Source organism: Pristis pectinata, chromosome 7 (genome assembly GCF_009764475.1).
Source record: "Pristis pectinata isolate sPriPec2 chromosome 7, sPriPec2.1.pri, whole genome shotgun sequence".
Taxonomy (NCBI): domain Eukaryota; kingdom Metazoa; phylum Chordata; class Chondrichthyes; order Rhinopristiformes; family Pristidae; genus Pristis; species Pristis pectinata.
This window is the reverse complement of record NC_067411.1, coordinates 58066511-58080789: the sequence shown is the minus strand read 5'-3', so window position 1 is coordinate 58080789 and position 14279 is coordinate 58066511. Positions and strand designations below refer to the sequence as shown.

General features: G+C 39.1%; 1 protein-coding gene across 4 annotated transcripts in view; it reads left to right on the top strand.

The window, feature by feature from the left end:
* Positions 1–13565, top strand: part of polr1e (RNA polymerase I subunit E) — a 39758-nt gene extending 26193 nt beyond the window's left edge. For all 4 annotated transcript variants that reach the window (XM_052020027.1, XM_052020026.1, XM_052020028.1 and 1 more), the window contains 6 exons: positions 532–639; positions 3723–3819; positions 4107–4246; positions 9896–9977; positions 11760–11891; positions 13226–13565. In XM_052020027.1, coding sequence (XP_051875987.1) covers positions 532–639; positions 3723–3819; positions 4107–4246; positions 9896–9977; positions 11760–11891; positions 13226–13382 — 716 coding nt within the window. In that variant the 3' untranslated portion in view covers positions 13383–13565. The remainder of the gene's footprint in view (positions 1–531; positions 640–3722; positions 3820–4106; positions 4247–9895; positions 9978–11759; positions 11892–13225) is intronic.
* Positions 13566–14279: the final 714 nt, after the last annotated feature.

The following is a 14279-nucleotide window of genomic DNA, read 5'->3' as shown; positions in this document are numbered from 1 at the left end:
TAAAAATGCAATCCTGACTGAGTTCTGTATAACACGCTCATGAATGCATTGGCAAAGACTTGAAAGTAAGGAGTAGTTGTGGTACTAAACCAGCATTGTAGAGATTTTGAATTACAGAGCCCATTATAGCAAGTTGTGAACTTCAATTCAAAATGTCTGGTTGCTATGGGAAATGTATAAAATAAATTCAACTGCTTCACTAATTCTCATCATGGAGTAATCGTCAATCTGGTCTACAATATATAGTTGGTTTGTAATTACCTCAATTGCTCCCTGTCGCCATCTCAGGGCTACCAGAGGTAATTGCCATCCACCTACCAGGACCAAATTAAAGAAGACTGTTAACACCACATTTTTAAAAAAACTGCTGTAGCTGTGAAGGTTAAAGTTAACAACAAACAGTTAGAGATTTTTTTCAATCCTACTGTTATGAATATCTGTGAGAAAATAGTCACTCTTTTTCTTTATTATAGAATGTGTTGGAGCACTGTTTTGATTGTAATATATTTCTGCCATTCTGTTTTCTGAAAGCTTTGGCCAATGAGGCAATTCAGTTTGAGTCACAGGACATGTCAGTCTTCCTTCCACCTTGCCATGCAGATGCAGACAAGCCTGAGGATGTTTACAAGTTTGAGGACAGTATCCTTATTGAAAGTTGAACATGTGCTATATAGTATATTGTTTTTCACTAATGATGTACAATTTGTCTTTCTGATCCGTAGATGAAGTACATAATTTTGTTTTAAATCATATAATATGTTTACACAGAGACCAGAGCTATTGGCAATATTTCATATAGGATAATTCAGATTTCATATGTTAACTTTTCAGCCTTTCAATTCCATCTCTAGAAATGGACACAAGTGCTTTGTTTTTTTTTTGATGATTTTATTAACTTGCATTTCTTCTAGTGGGTTACTTGTTGCCTCATAACCCTCTTTTCTAGCTCATTTTCCAAAGAATTTGTGACCCCAAGATCCCTCTGTACATCAACACTGTTAAGAATCCTGCCATTAACAGTGTACTGTCCCTTCACATTCAATCTCCCAAGGTGCAACACCTTACATTTGGCCGGATTAAACTCCACCTGCCATTTCTCCGTCCGTATCTGCAACTGATCTATATCTCGCTGTATCCTTTGGCAACCTTCTACACTATCCACAACACCACCAACCTTTGTATCGTCAGCGAACTTACTAACCCACCCATCCACATTTTCATCCAGGTCATTAAATATATAAATGGACCTCCAGCTAGAATAAGTCCCATAGACCACTATCCTCTGTTCTATGGGCATGCCAATTCTGAATCCAAAAGGCCATTCACTGTGGATCCCATTTATCTTAATCTTCTGGATGAGCCTTCCACGTGGGACCTTGTCAAATGTGTTACTAAAATCCATGTCGATGACATCCACAGCTCTACTTTCATCGTTCACCTTCATCACCACCTCGAAAAACTCAATCAAGTTAGTAAGACACGACTTACCCTGCACAAAGCCATGCTGACTGTCCCTAATTAGGCTATGGTTTTCCAAATGCTCATAAATTCTATCCCTGAGAATCCTCTCCAGTAGCTTCCCTACTACTGATGTGAGACTCACTGGTCTGTAGTTTCCAGGATTATCCTTATTTCCCTTCTTGAATAATGGAACAACATTAGCTACTCACCAGTCTTCTGGGACCTCACCTGTGGTTAGAGAGGACATGAAGATCTTGGTCAAGGCCACATCAATCTCATCTCTTGCCTCTCTCAACAACCTGGGGTATATCCCATCCAGCCCTGGGGATTTATCCACTTCAGTGTTCTTTAGGAGACTCAACACTACCTCCTCCTTTATCTCAATATGCCCTGGCATATTAGCACGCTCCACACTGATCTCCCTATCCTCCACGTCCTTCTCCTTGGTCAATACTGCTTAAGGACCTCTCCCACATCCTCTCCCTCCAAGTACATGTTCTCTCCTTTATCCTTGAGTGGTCCTGTCCTCTACTTATCCTCTTGCTCTTGATGCATCTATAGAATTCATTAGAATTCTCTTTAATCCTACTTGCCAAGGACTTTTCATGGCCCCTCCTGGCTTTTCTAATTCCCTTCTTGAGTTCTTTTCTAGCTTCTTTATAATCCTCAAGGGCCCTGTTTGATTTTAGCTTCCTAAACCTTACACGCTCTGTTTTCTACTTGTTGTCCTACTGAAAGGTCAGTCACCTGACCAGGCTCATTTCCCAATACCAGCTCCAGTATGGCCCCTCCTCTTGTTGACCTATCTACATACTAATTTAAGAAACCCTCCTGGGTTAAGAAACCTAATAAATTCTGCCCCTTCTAAACCTCTTGCACTAAGGATGTCCCAAGTCTATATTAGGGAAGTTGAAGACACCCATGACAACAACCCTGTTGATTTTGCACCTTTCCCTAATCTGCCTGCATATCTGTTCCTCAATGTTCCAGTGGTTATTGGGGGTCTTGTAGTATAATCTGATCAAAGGGATTGCACCTTTTCTTATTTTTGAGTCCTATCCATATAGACTCAGTGGATGAGCCCTCCTTTATGTCACCTCTGAGTGCAGCTGTACGTTGTCCCTGATTAATAGTGCAACTCCCCCCCCATTTAGTTATCTCAGATTATACCATGGAACTGGTGAAGCTGTTACATTTTACATTAGAACAGAGAAGGCTAAAACAAAATCTGACGGTATTATTCAAAATTGAGCATTTTGATCTATTTTCTACTAATTAGTGAGTTAATCACTGGGAGGATTTAAAATTGAAATCATTAGCTAAAGAATTGAGAGAGAATAGAAGAGCTTTTAATGTGGAAGATTGTTGTGGAAGATTGTTATGGCAGGGAGTGACCTATCAGAAACAGTGGAATAAGAATCCGTAATAGTTTTTAAAAGGCAACTATGGGGAAGGGCAGGGCAATGTGGATAATGGGCACAATGTCCTGAGCCACGTGTGCTTTAAATTTTTAAGGCTATGATAACTTAGTGCATGCAAAAAATGTGATGGTGAGCTATCCTGCATAAGCAATGTTACAGTAAAACTTTGGCACCCTCAGGACTGGTGGTGCCAGACTGGCAGATTTTTTTGGACTATTGGATATTAGTCCTATTAATATCCCAACACACTTTTAATTCACTTTTTTTTAGATGTTGCTCAGTAGTTTAAATTTTCCAGTGAATCAGGTGAATTTAAAGGAAGTACAGGAACTAGGATCCTGGGTGAGTTTTAAGAGTGTGTGGCAACTCCAGTCCTGGTGATTTAAAAGGGAGCATGGGAAAAGGAGCCCAGTCAGTTTAAAAGGAGCGTGGAAAACAACTCTGGTCAGTTTAAAGGGGCTGTGAAAAATTGAGCCCTAGTAAGTTTAAAGGAGCGTGGGAAACAGGTCCCTGGTCAGGTTAAAAGGACCTGTTAACCTGACCAGGGACCCGTTTCCCATGCGGAAATGGGGTCCTGTCAGTTTAAAGGGAATGCTGGAAATAGGGCCCTGGTATGTTTAAATGGAGCGTGGAAACTGGCACCCAGTGAGCAAGATATGAATGGAGATTTCAAAATAATCGGATAGCAGGGGATTATTGGAACTTTACTGTAATCTGTATCCAGCTGTATTGCATTGGTGTTGAAGAGGTAGATACATACATCAAGTGATTTTAGTTTCTGTAAATTTCATGAGGTTCTCAACTTTCTTCTGTGCAAGTGGCTCCTTAATTTCTGATAAGTCATTTCAACTACTGAGTATCAAGCAATCAAGCCATACTGTGAACCACTGAAGATTCACACTGCAGAAGAAATTCATAAATTGGCACAAACTGGCAAGTAAGTTTATAAGAAATTCTGTCAGGATGAAACAACCAACAGCAACAGTTGATGTGTACTGGGGCAGTTTTGGTGCTTTTAGATTTAATTTCATATTTGAAGAGTGGATTTTATATATTTAAAAAGTCTTAATCCAGTTTGTATATTGTTGCCTGTTGGTTCCCTGTTTTTTTATATGCTAACATCTTTTTTTGAAGCAAATTGGTGATAGAATTTTGGAGTGGTAAGATTGGAAAAAGTTTGCAACATGATACTGAAATAATAAAAGCTTTATTCTTTATTTTTAGCTACTCGTCTTTTGTTCTGGAATCACTTAAATCAGTACCTCAAGATGAGGAAAGTCGAGATCATAAGATTCACTGCCTGTTTTATCTTCAGATTCTGATCAAATTGCACAACTTAAAAAAACGTGAATTTAAGCACAAAGGTAAAACTCCTGGTATCTTGTATATTTATCAGTAATCCCGAATACTAACGTAACTTTAATCAATGCAAGAAATTAGAACTGGGGCTTTGGGAATTTTAACATTTAATTCTGCAAAATGCCTCTCTGAAATCTGGGTAACCGCCCAATCCAGATTCAAGCAAAAGGTCTTGACCAGAAATGTTGACGGTCCATTTTCCTCTACGGATGCTGCCTGACTCACTGAGTTCCTCCAGCAGTTGTATTTTGCTCAAGCACAGTATTGTTGCATGTGTTGTGTAGAAATCAAGCATACACTCTGTGGTAATATGAACAAGGTCAGGCTACTGATAGTAATCTCCTGGATTCTACCCATTTATTTGGAATTTCACAGAAACAGAATGGGCCAGATCTTGCTGACCTGGTTTCCCCTGGTCTGGAATTGCCACCTCTGTTTCACCTACCAAGGCCAATACCACTGGATGGAATCATCCAGTGGAGCAAGTAGTGGTGCACAGACCAGGCCCCCCCCCAGTCTTCCCTGAAAGCTGACAACTGGTAATGCTCTCGCAGATATGGTGGCCATAAATGCTGTATGATATTTTCTGATGAAGCATGATTGACCTGAAATTTTATTTTTTTTCTGTCTAAATGGTGGCTTTCTGAGCACTTCCAGCATTTTCAGTTTTTACTTCTGATTTCTTTGTGTTAACTGTTCCTTAATCTGTGTGCATCACCTCTATCCCATGAATCTTGTGTAACAGCCTATTGTGTGGCAAGTTTGCAGATGACTCAAAATTTGGGGTGTTGTAGATAGCAAGGAGGCTTGTCATAGGTTGCATAATCCCTGAAAGAGACAACACAGGCAGATAGGATGAAGAAGAGGGTACATAGGTTGCCTTCTTCACCATGGCATATAATTTACGAGCAGCAATGTTACGTTACAGCTTTATGAAACATTGATTAGTTCACATCTGGAGTGTTGTGTGCAGTTCTGGTCACCACATGATAGGAAGGATGTGGGTACAGAGAAGATTCAACATGATGTTGCCAGGATTGGAGCATTTCAACTATAAGGAGACATTGGATAGCCTGGGTTTGTTTTCCCTGGAGTGGAGCAGGCTTGCAGGTGATCTGGTAGAGGTTTACAAAATTATGAGATGAATAGAGTGGATGGAATCTGGAATGTGCTGCCTGAGGAAGTGGTGAAGTCAGGGACTCTCACAACGTTTAAGAAGCATCTAGACAAGTAATTGAATCGGCAAGGTATAATAAAAGGCTGCGGACCAAATGCGGGCAAATGGGATTAGTATAGATGAGTACAGTGGTTGACGTGAACATGGTGGGCCAAAGGATCTGTTTCTATTCTGTATACAACTCTAACAACTAATTGAATGCCTCGCAAAAAATCTAAATGTACTACAGTCACTAATTTCCTATTTATCCTGCTACTTGCACCTTCAAAATAAACCTCTGGTGGATGTGTTGAACATTTTCCCTTGATAAAACATTGTGTAGTTTCTGCCTAATATTGATTTTTTTCCTTATGTGCCTGCTTCTACAACTTAATAATAAGTTATATCACTTTCTGTAACACTGATATCAGGCCAACAAATTTATAGTTGGCTGCTTTCTCTCTCCTTTCTTAAATTGTAAATTTACATTAGCTCCATTCAAATCAAGGACAACTTTTATTGTCTCTACAGCTACTACCTCTGCAGCCAGCTCAAACCCTAAGATGTAGCCCAAAAGCTTCGAGGGGTTTTATTGTTTTGCATTCATGAATTTTTCCTGCACTTTTTTTTTTAACAAGTTTTTTAGCAAGCAGCTTTTTAGCTTTCTGTATGCTGTGTCAGGGATAGTAACAGAAGCAGATTCAATTGTGACATTCAGAAAGTAGCTGGGCAAGTATCTGAAAGGAAAATAGCTGGGCAATGGAGAGAGGATGGGCAGGCATGGTAGTGTAGCAGTTAGCGTAACACTATTACAGCGCCAGCGACCTGGGTTCAATTCTGGCCACTGTCTGTAAGGAGTTTGTACGTTCTCCCTGTGTCTGCGTGGGTTTCCTCCGGGTGCTCTGGTTTCCTCCCACATTCCAAAGATGTATGAATTAGGAAGTTGTGGGCATGCTATTGTTGGTGCCGGAAGCGTGGCGACACTTGCGGGCTGCCCCCAGAACACTCTACGCAAAAGATGTATTTCACTGCATTTCGATGTACATGTGACTAATAAAAAGATATCTATTTAGTTTGCTTTTGGAAGAGGAGTAGCTTTGAAGACAGAATGGTCTCCTTCCATGAAGTATTTATTCTGTGATACTGGAATTGCAGTAAATTCCTCTCTGTCGTTAGATCATTGGTTTTCCATAATTTCTTTGTGTTTCTGTTGTGAAAAGAGACCAATATGTTTAATCAGTGTGCAGATTACTTATTCATCATTATTTCTGTCTCTCTGCCTATGAGGGAATTTCATTTGCTTTTGTTATACTGTTACTATCCTCCTTTGTGAACTATAACACTTTTCTGCTGGAGTTTTTCAATGAAAAGTAAATTTTTTTAAATATATCCCCTTCACTTCCACAGAATATATTTTAACATAATTTCCCAATTGCCTCTATTAACTTGCCTGTCATACCTCTGTTAATTGGTAGCTTAAGACATCACACTCAAATGTAATGTGAAATTCACCATATCTTGATCACTCTTCATTAGATAATCCTTTCCTATGTTATCCCAATTTTAAGTTCCCACTCCTGCCTGCTGCAAAATCACATAGCGCCACGGATTAATTCTGTTAAAACGCGTTTATTAGCAGTATACTGCCAGGGAGAATTCTCCTGACTCTCATGTAGAGTCTTTATCAGAGGTCTCCACAATACAGAGGGGCAGATATTAGTTTATACAGTCCTTGTCACACACTCAAACAATGCAACTACATCAATTTCAGTTGGGAAGCTTAAGACGCAAAGACAACCATCACACTCATTGTTTAGTATAATTAGCTTACAGTTGAGTTTCGGACGCAGTAATTACCACCTGGTCTTGAGTCGGGCTTGCGTGCGTGGTATTTTTTTATTAGTTATATGTACGGTCACAATTTCTTAACCCTTTACTTCCTCATCTATACAAATACTAACTAGCCCAGTCTTGCCACATGTTGCACAGTAGTCTGTTCTTTGACATGGTGTTCTTGGGCACTGTCAAACTTGTTCTGCATGGTTCTTTTGCCAACTTGATTTGAGCAGGTTAAGTTCCCCCAGGATTATTGACTTACCTTTATTAGATTCTCCTGTAACATTTTGATTCATACTGTGCCCAATGCTTATTATTATTGCGCAATCTACATCTTGGATTTTTGGGCCAATGACATTTACCACCTCCTTCATTCTTGGGGTATTCCACTTCCCTTTCTCTTTGTCTATCCTTTATGAAAGTCAAGTATTTAGTTTGAAATGGACATTCTACAAATGCATGTAAGGGCTAGATAAAACCCATTTGTATCTAGAGTAACAAACAGTCTGCTGAGGGACAGCAGGTAAAGCAGCATCTGTGGTGGGGGGAGGGAGAGGGGGGGAGGGGAGGAGAGGGGGGGGAGGAATTGTCAAAATTTCAGGTCGAAACCCTGAAATGGAATGAGAGTGGAGAAGTGAGATGGCCAGTATAAAGAGGAAAAGGGGAGTGGTGAGAAAGGATTTTGAGGTGATTAGTGGATTGAGGAGGAGATGTAAGATGACAGGTAGGGGAGGGGAGCCGTGGTGGAGCTGTGAGACACTAGCAGGTGAACGATAGATGGAGGCAGACAGAGGAAAAAAAATATGGAGAGGCAGGTGGGGGAAGGGGAGTGTGAAGGAGGGAGATAAGCAGGAACACAAAGGGCCGCCAGCGCTGAAGTCATATGATAAGTAAAGGAGATGAGAACGGGAACCATTCGGGGAGGGGGGAATGGCAGTTGGAACCGGAACCAGTTGGTGTGGGGGGGAGTGGGGGGTGGGAACCTGTGGGTGAACTGTGTGTGTGTAGTGGGTGGATGGAACCAGGAGGGGGGAGAGGGGCAAAGATGGGGGAGGGTTATGAGGGAAAGGGGAAAAAATTAGGAGGACCGGAGTAGGATTGGAAGGAGAGGGGAGAAGGTGGGGGAAAACACCCCACTGGAGGGGAGGGGTATCTAAAATTGGAAAACAATATTCATGCCATTGGGTTGTAGACTACCCAGGCAGAATAGGAGCTGTTGTTCCTCCAGTTAGCATGTCCCCATTTATACCTGTGTGTGCAATTAATTCATCTATTTGGTTCAGATATGGCATCTTTAATTTTAATGTTTTGCCTTAGTAGCTAATTCCATAATATAAACCTTACCTTACACACCCAAATTGTATTTGCAGTCAACTAGCTATTCTATTTGACATATTATTTCAGGATAACGTATTAGTTCATTTCTGAACCTTCCCTCTCCAATATTAGCATAATGCCCTAATTTTTTAGTCTTCCAGAACACTAGTCTCAGCCTGGTTAAGTGGAGACCATCTTAAAAGAACAGTTTCCTTTTTCCTCTGCATTTGTGCTGGTGGCACTTTAGTTAAAACCTTTGCCTTGTACAGTACTCTGACATCTGGTTATTTAAATGTGCATTACTCAGGGATAGCCTTTTGAGATTCTGCCTCTTAATTTATACCCTGCCTCTTAACACTACCACAGTAGCACCTTATTTCTGGTCCATCACATTTCATTGGTTCCAATGTGGACCAGAGCCATCTGTTCCATTTCCTGCCCCAAGGTTTTCCCCAGCCATGAGCAGGTCTTTAACCTTGGCTCTGGGGGGGGGTGGGGGGGGAGGGGAGGGAATCAATTCAGAACCCCCTCAAAAAATTACTTCTATTATGACCTTCTGGTTTCCATCATTTTAATAACTTCTTTGCTATAGTGCCATGGTTCATTTGTCTACCCTCCCTGCAGTCTTTCGTTTCCCCAAACTGATAACAACAATCTTGTACCTGTGGGAAAATGGCCAAAGCTCTTCCTTAACTGTGTCTGTGATCGTTTGCAGATACTTGCCCTTGCCAGTAGCCAAACCTTGAGATAAAATTTCCCTCATAATTAAGCAGAAAATGCAGTACTTTTGAGGATGTTATGTTGTGTAATTTTCAACTGCTATTTGATGGAGGGAAGTGATTTTAGTAATTTATTATCTTTTGCCAATTGATGTACGTTATCAGGAAAGAAACACTGGTAAAATAAACAAGTTTGAATAAATCCCATGAAATGTCAGTATATTTATTTAAAATGCACATACTTTTTAAAATCATTACCCTGAAGTGTTATGGAATAATAATTGTTTCAAGTTCAGATGGTAATTATGAAGCTTTTTTATTGTACAATCTATCTGTCTGCCAATCCTTGATCAGGTTCCTGCCTTCGCTCCTTAGTATAAATTGCCTTTTTAAAAACAATGATTGTTATGTTTTTCTGATGAAAATATAGCATGCAAGTAGTTTGTTCAGATACCTATTGATGTGTATATATAAATTTCAAAAATCAATACACTTAACACAGCTTTCTGCTCTAAGGTCTCTCTTTGATTTTTCTCTAAGTGTGACTCAATGCTGTATTTCTACAGTGTAAGCTGTCTGTTGCTAATTAAACCATATTCACGTATAATTTCAAAACTTTGTTACAGGTTCCCTTGGGAGTGATGTTGCAGATGTTGTAAAAAACAGTTTGATGAAAAATTTCACAGTATTGTCTTACAACAATGGACGGTAAATATGCATCCAATATGAAGTTATTCTGAAGGAGAAAGGCATAATTTGCTTTGCAAGTAGAGGGCTCAAGTAACACAAGCTTTTCTGAAACCATTTAAAGAATTTCCTATTTTATTGGTGTGCAATTGGAAAACTGCCAATTGACCTCAATGCCACTTACATTTAATATTATTGCTTTAAAATGTCAGAATATATGAGCACTTTATTAACCAGTTCATTTGAATTAACTTCTTGAAGTCAGAGCCATACAACATGGAAATGGGGCCCTTCAGTCCACCATGCTAATCCAATTATTCCTCTTGAATACCCATCAACTCCTCCCCTGATTAACCCACCCACCACCTGCACTAAGGGCAGTAGCCAATTAACCTTCCAACCAGCACATTTTTGGCATGTGGGAGGAAACCAGAGCACCTGGGGGGAAACCCACAAGGTCACAGGAGAATATGCAAACTCCACACAGCCAGCAGCCAAGGTCAGGATTGAACCCATGTCACTGGAGCTGTGTGGCAACAGTGCTGATTGCTGTGCCACTGTGCTGTCCAAATGATTCTTACTATTTTTTTAATGTTACAATTCTGATCCATGGTGTTTGATTAAATGCCACATTATAGAATCTTGAGCAAAATTTAAGTTAGTGAAGGAGTAGTGGACACAAAATTGAAATCAGAAATCAAAATATACATTAGTGTCTATTGGGGTCAATGTTCGGACCATTGCTCTTTTGAAGTACATGGATGAAACACAGAAGAACACCTCCTGTGCAGTATATATTGCTCTACCTCTTTTCATTAAGGGTTTTAGGAATGTATTCTGTTATCACTTTTACCATGTTGAATGCCTAATCATTCGCCTTTAGCTGTCCTAAAAGCTGCTTAACTATTTTTTCCTTGCTCTTGTTAGGAAAGCTTAACTGTTAGAAGAGTGGGTGTTTTGGAAAGATTGAAGAATATCAAAATTGCATGGTCGTTCCATTGGTCACTGCCAAGATAGTAATGAGCATTCAGTTTTTGAATCTACATAACTCAGCATCAGATTGAGTTATGAAAATAAACTACCAAGGGTTTTTGTATCTTCAGTCATTGCTAGATACCATAGAATATTTTAGTGATATTTATATTAAATCAAATAGAGTCACAGATCATCATTTGCAATTAAGGGGCAATGTGTTATTCAGAACACAGTAGAAGGAGGCAAATTAGAGGAGAATTTTAGTGGGAAGTCTATTGAGCCATCTAAAGCAGTCTTGAAAATCAAAGATGCTGCAGATGCTGAAAACCTGAAATAAAAAGAAACAAAGTGCTGTAAAAACTCACGTCAGGCAGCAGCTGTGGAAGGAGAAGCAGTTAATGGTTTGATGAAGTGTCTTCGACCTGAAACATTGATGGTTTCTCTTTCCACAGATGCTGCCTGGCCTGCTGAGCTTTTCCAGCATTTTCTGTATTTATTTGAAACGTCTTGATGCAGCGGGAAAAGAAAATGCAAAATGAACTAAATATATAAATCGATTGTAGAAATGAATACTTAATATTTATGTGAATTTGTACAAATGGATTAAGCATTGCATGGCACGAATTGAGTTTTCCTTTGTGAGATAATTTCTGGATGAAGTGTAGATTATATTGTGTTTTTTGGCTTGAGTGATTTGTAAACTTGTTTAGGCATCAATGAATTAGAATACCATATTGTGGCAAGTAATGTTGGAAAAAAATTGCAGCATTGTGTGTGTGAAGTTCAACTCTCAAATCTGAAACTAATCAACTCCCTATTGTCTTTCAGTGTACAAAACATAATCCCAATCTCCATGAAAGCTAAAATAGTAGCATATGTTATTGCATTGGCTTTGCACATTAACAGTTTTCAAATTGACCTCACATATCTGCAGCAAGATTTGAAAATCAGTGAGAACAGGTAAGTTTTTTTTAACCTATTTTTTGTGGTTATTCAGTTACTTTCAATTTATTACTGTCAAAGGACCAAGTATCTCACTCTGGGTTATTTGGCAACCAACTCGAAGATGTATGCAAGAGTAACCAGTGCTAATTTCCTCTAGCTTCTTACTTTCAGCAATCTTTCCCTACTAATGGTTAAGCAAAGGGGTGTGAGCTTGCTTGCAAATGTGCTCTTTGTATTTTGTGATTGTAGCACAAAAGGTTTCACACATCAGCTTGTGTCATTATAACATATTTGATTCCGGAAAAGCCAATGGATCTCAGAAGTGTTACAGGTCAACCAAGGCCCAGGATTGCTTTCTCTTGTTAATTGGAAAATTATGTAATGTCGCCTGATTTTTGCATTTGAACCCTATTTGACGATGGAGTATTTATACTTTGCCTAGCTTTGGGTGGAAACAATTTTAACAGAATGTGGTGAAACTTGGCAAGAGGATACTATTTAATTGCAAGCAGTACTTGGATTGAGAAGAGCAGTTTGTTGAGTGATTTACCTTTGCTGAATCCTCCTTCAATATCCTGAGCATTTACCAGATACTTCACTTGATAAACTGCATAAATACTGTGGCTACAAGAGCAGATCAGGGGCTGAGTATCTTCCAGTGAATGACTCGCTTCCTGATTCGGCAATGTTTTTTCACTACCTATAAAGTACAAGTCAAGGTTGTGATGGAATACTCTCCTGTGTGAAAATGGTACCATACCATGCAAGATACATTGCACTATCCAAGACAAAGTTACCCTCTTAATTGGGATCCCACTTGCATCATTCACTCCCTTAATCACTGGTGCATTATAGCTGGCATTTATACCATGAACAGAATGCATTGCTGTAACTTGCCAAGACTGCTTTATTAGCCCCTTCCAAACATGCATCCTATACCAGATGTGTGTTTTGTACAACTCAGAAGGACAGGGGCTACAATAAAATGGGAACACCACTCGAAGTTTTATCTAACCCTGAGGACTCTATTACTTGATGCATGAAAGCAGAAGCTCAGACTCTGTACAGATTGTTGAATGAACATAGGAACAGGTAGGCATCTGCAATCAGCCTCTCAAACCTGTTTACCCATTTAGTTGGATTATGGGTGAACTGCATCTTATTATGTTTGCCTGCCTTGATTAACAGAAGATTATCTTAATTCAACAATCACACAAATTTTTCTGATGAATGTGTAACAAATAATGCATAGGGAAGCAATCCCCTTGTATGGATCATTTTTATCACATGTTAATGCAGAGAATAGTACAAAACACATTTCTCAGTACCTGTTTTGATGTACTTTGCAGAATTTTGGACATTGCAAGAGCGATGGGTTTAAAAGTTGCAAAGAAAAAAGTGAATATTCCTGGTGGCGTTGCAGAGGATCATAAAATGGCTACTCTTTCATTACCATTGGTTGTGCAAAGTAGAGTTCGTGGTAGGAAAAGGAAGAAAATGACATAAAAACACAATATAATTCTATTTGAATGTGGAGTTGACAAACTCTTCAAGTTTCTATTTCGCATGGAAGAATCTAGGTATTATTACAGTCCAATGGAGATGTAATTGGTGCAATACATTGAATTAATGCTTGACTGTCATGGCATTCATAGTTTTGTTATTAAAATTACAAAAATAAGTACTTCATATGGAGTTGTTTATTTATTGTTGATAATCACTGGACTTTCTATCATTTATCATGAAATGCAACACTTTGAGCATTTATACAAACTGATCATGATGTATAGTTCAGCAAAATATTCCTTTATATTTGTTTACCAATTCAGCCATAGTTAAATTTGGTGATATTGAAACAATTGTTTTCAATGAAATTTGATGTTACATAGATATAGAATAATTTGCTTAATATTCTGTCATTTTGTTACTTGGGGTTGAGGGAGAAATTTGCAGAACTTGGGTTTAAGTATATTTTGTCAATTTGGGTGGTTGATATAAATGAGGTAGCACAAATAAAATCACCATTATAGCATTTAAATATTTAAAATAAATCCCCAACTTCTACCTTATCCTCTGCATGCTTCAAATCGGCCCTAAGATTGGTTCTGTGCAGTTTTCCCTAGTGGTGATTTGGAGTGGTCCAGAGTATGGAGTATTTGCCAGGAATATGTCTCAAGTCTGAATGAAACTTGGAACCATAACCAACTGAACTACAGTTGATGACATACAGAAATAATGGATCTGGATCTCAGAGTCATTACCTCAACAGAGGAGTAATTCCCACTCATCTGTTTTTAAATGAGTAATCCCTTATTCTGAAGCTCTTTTAATTGCCGATTCTTCCTTGACAAATCCTCTCAGCACCTATTTTGTCAATCCCTTTCAATCTTATGTACTTCAGAA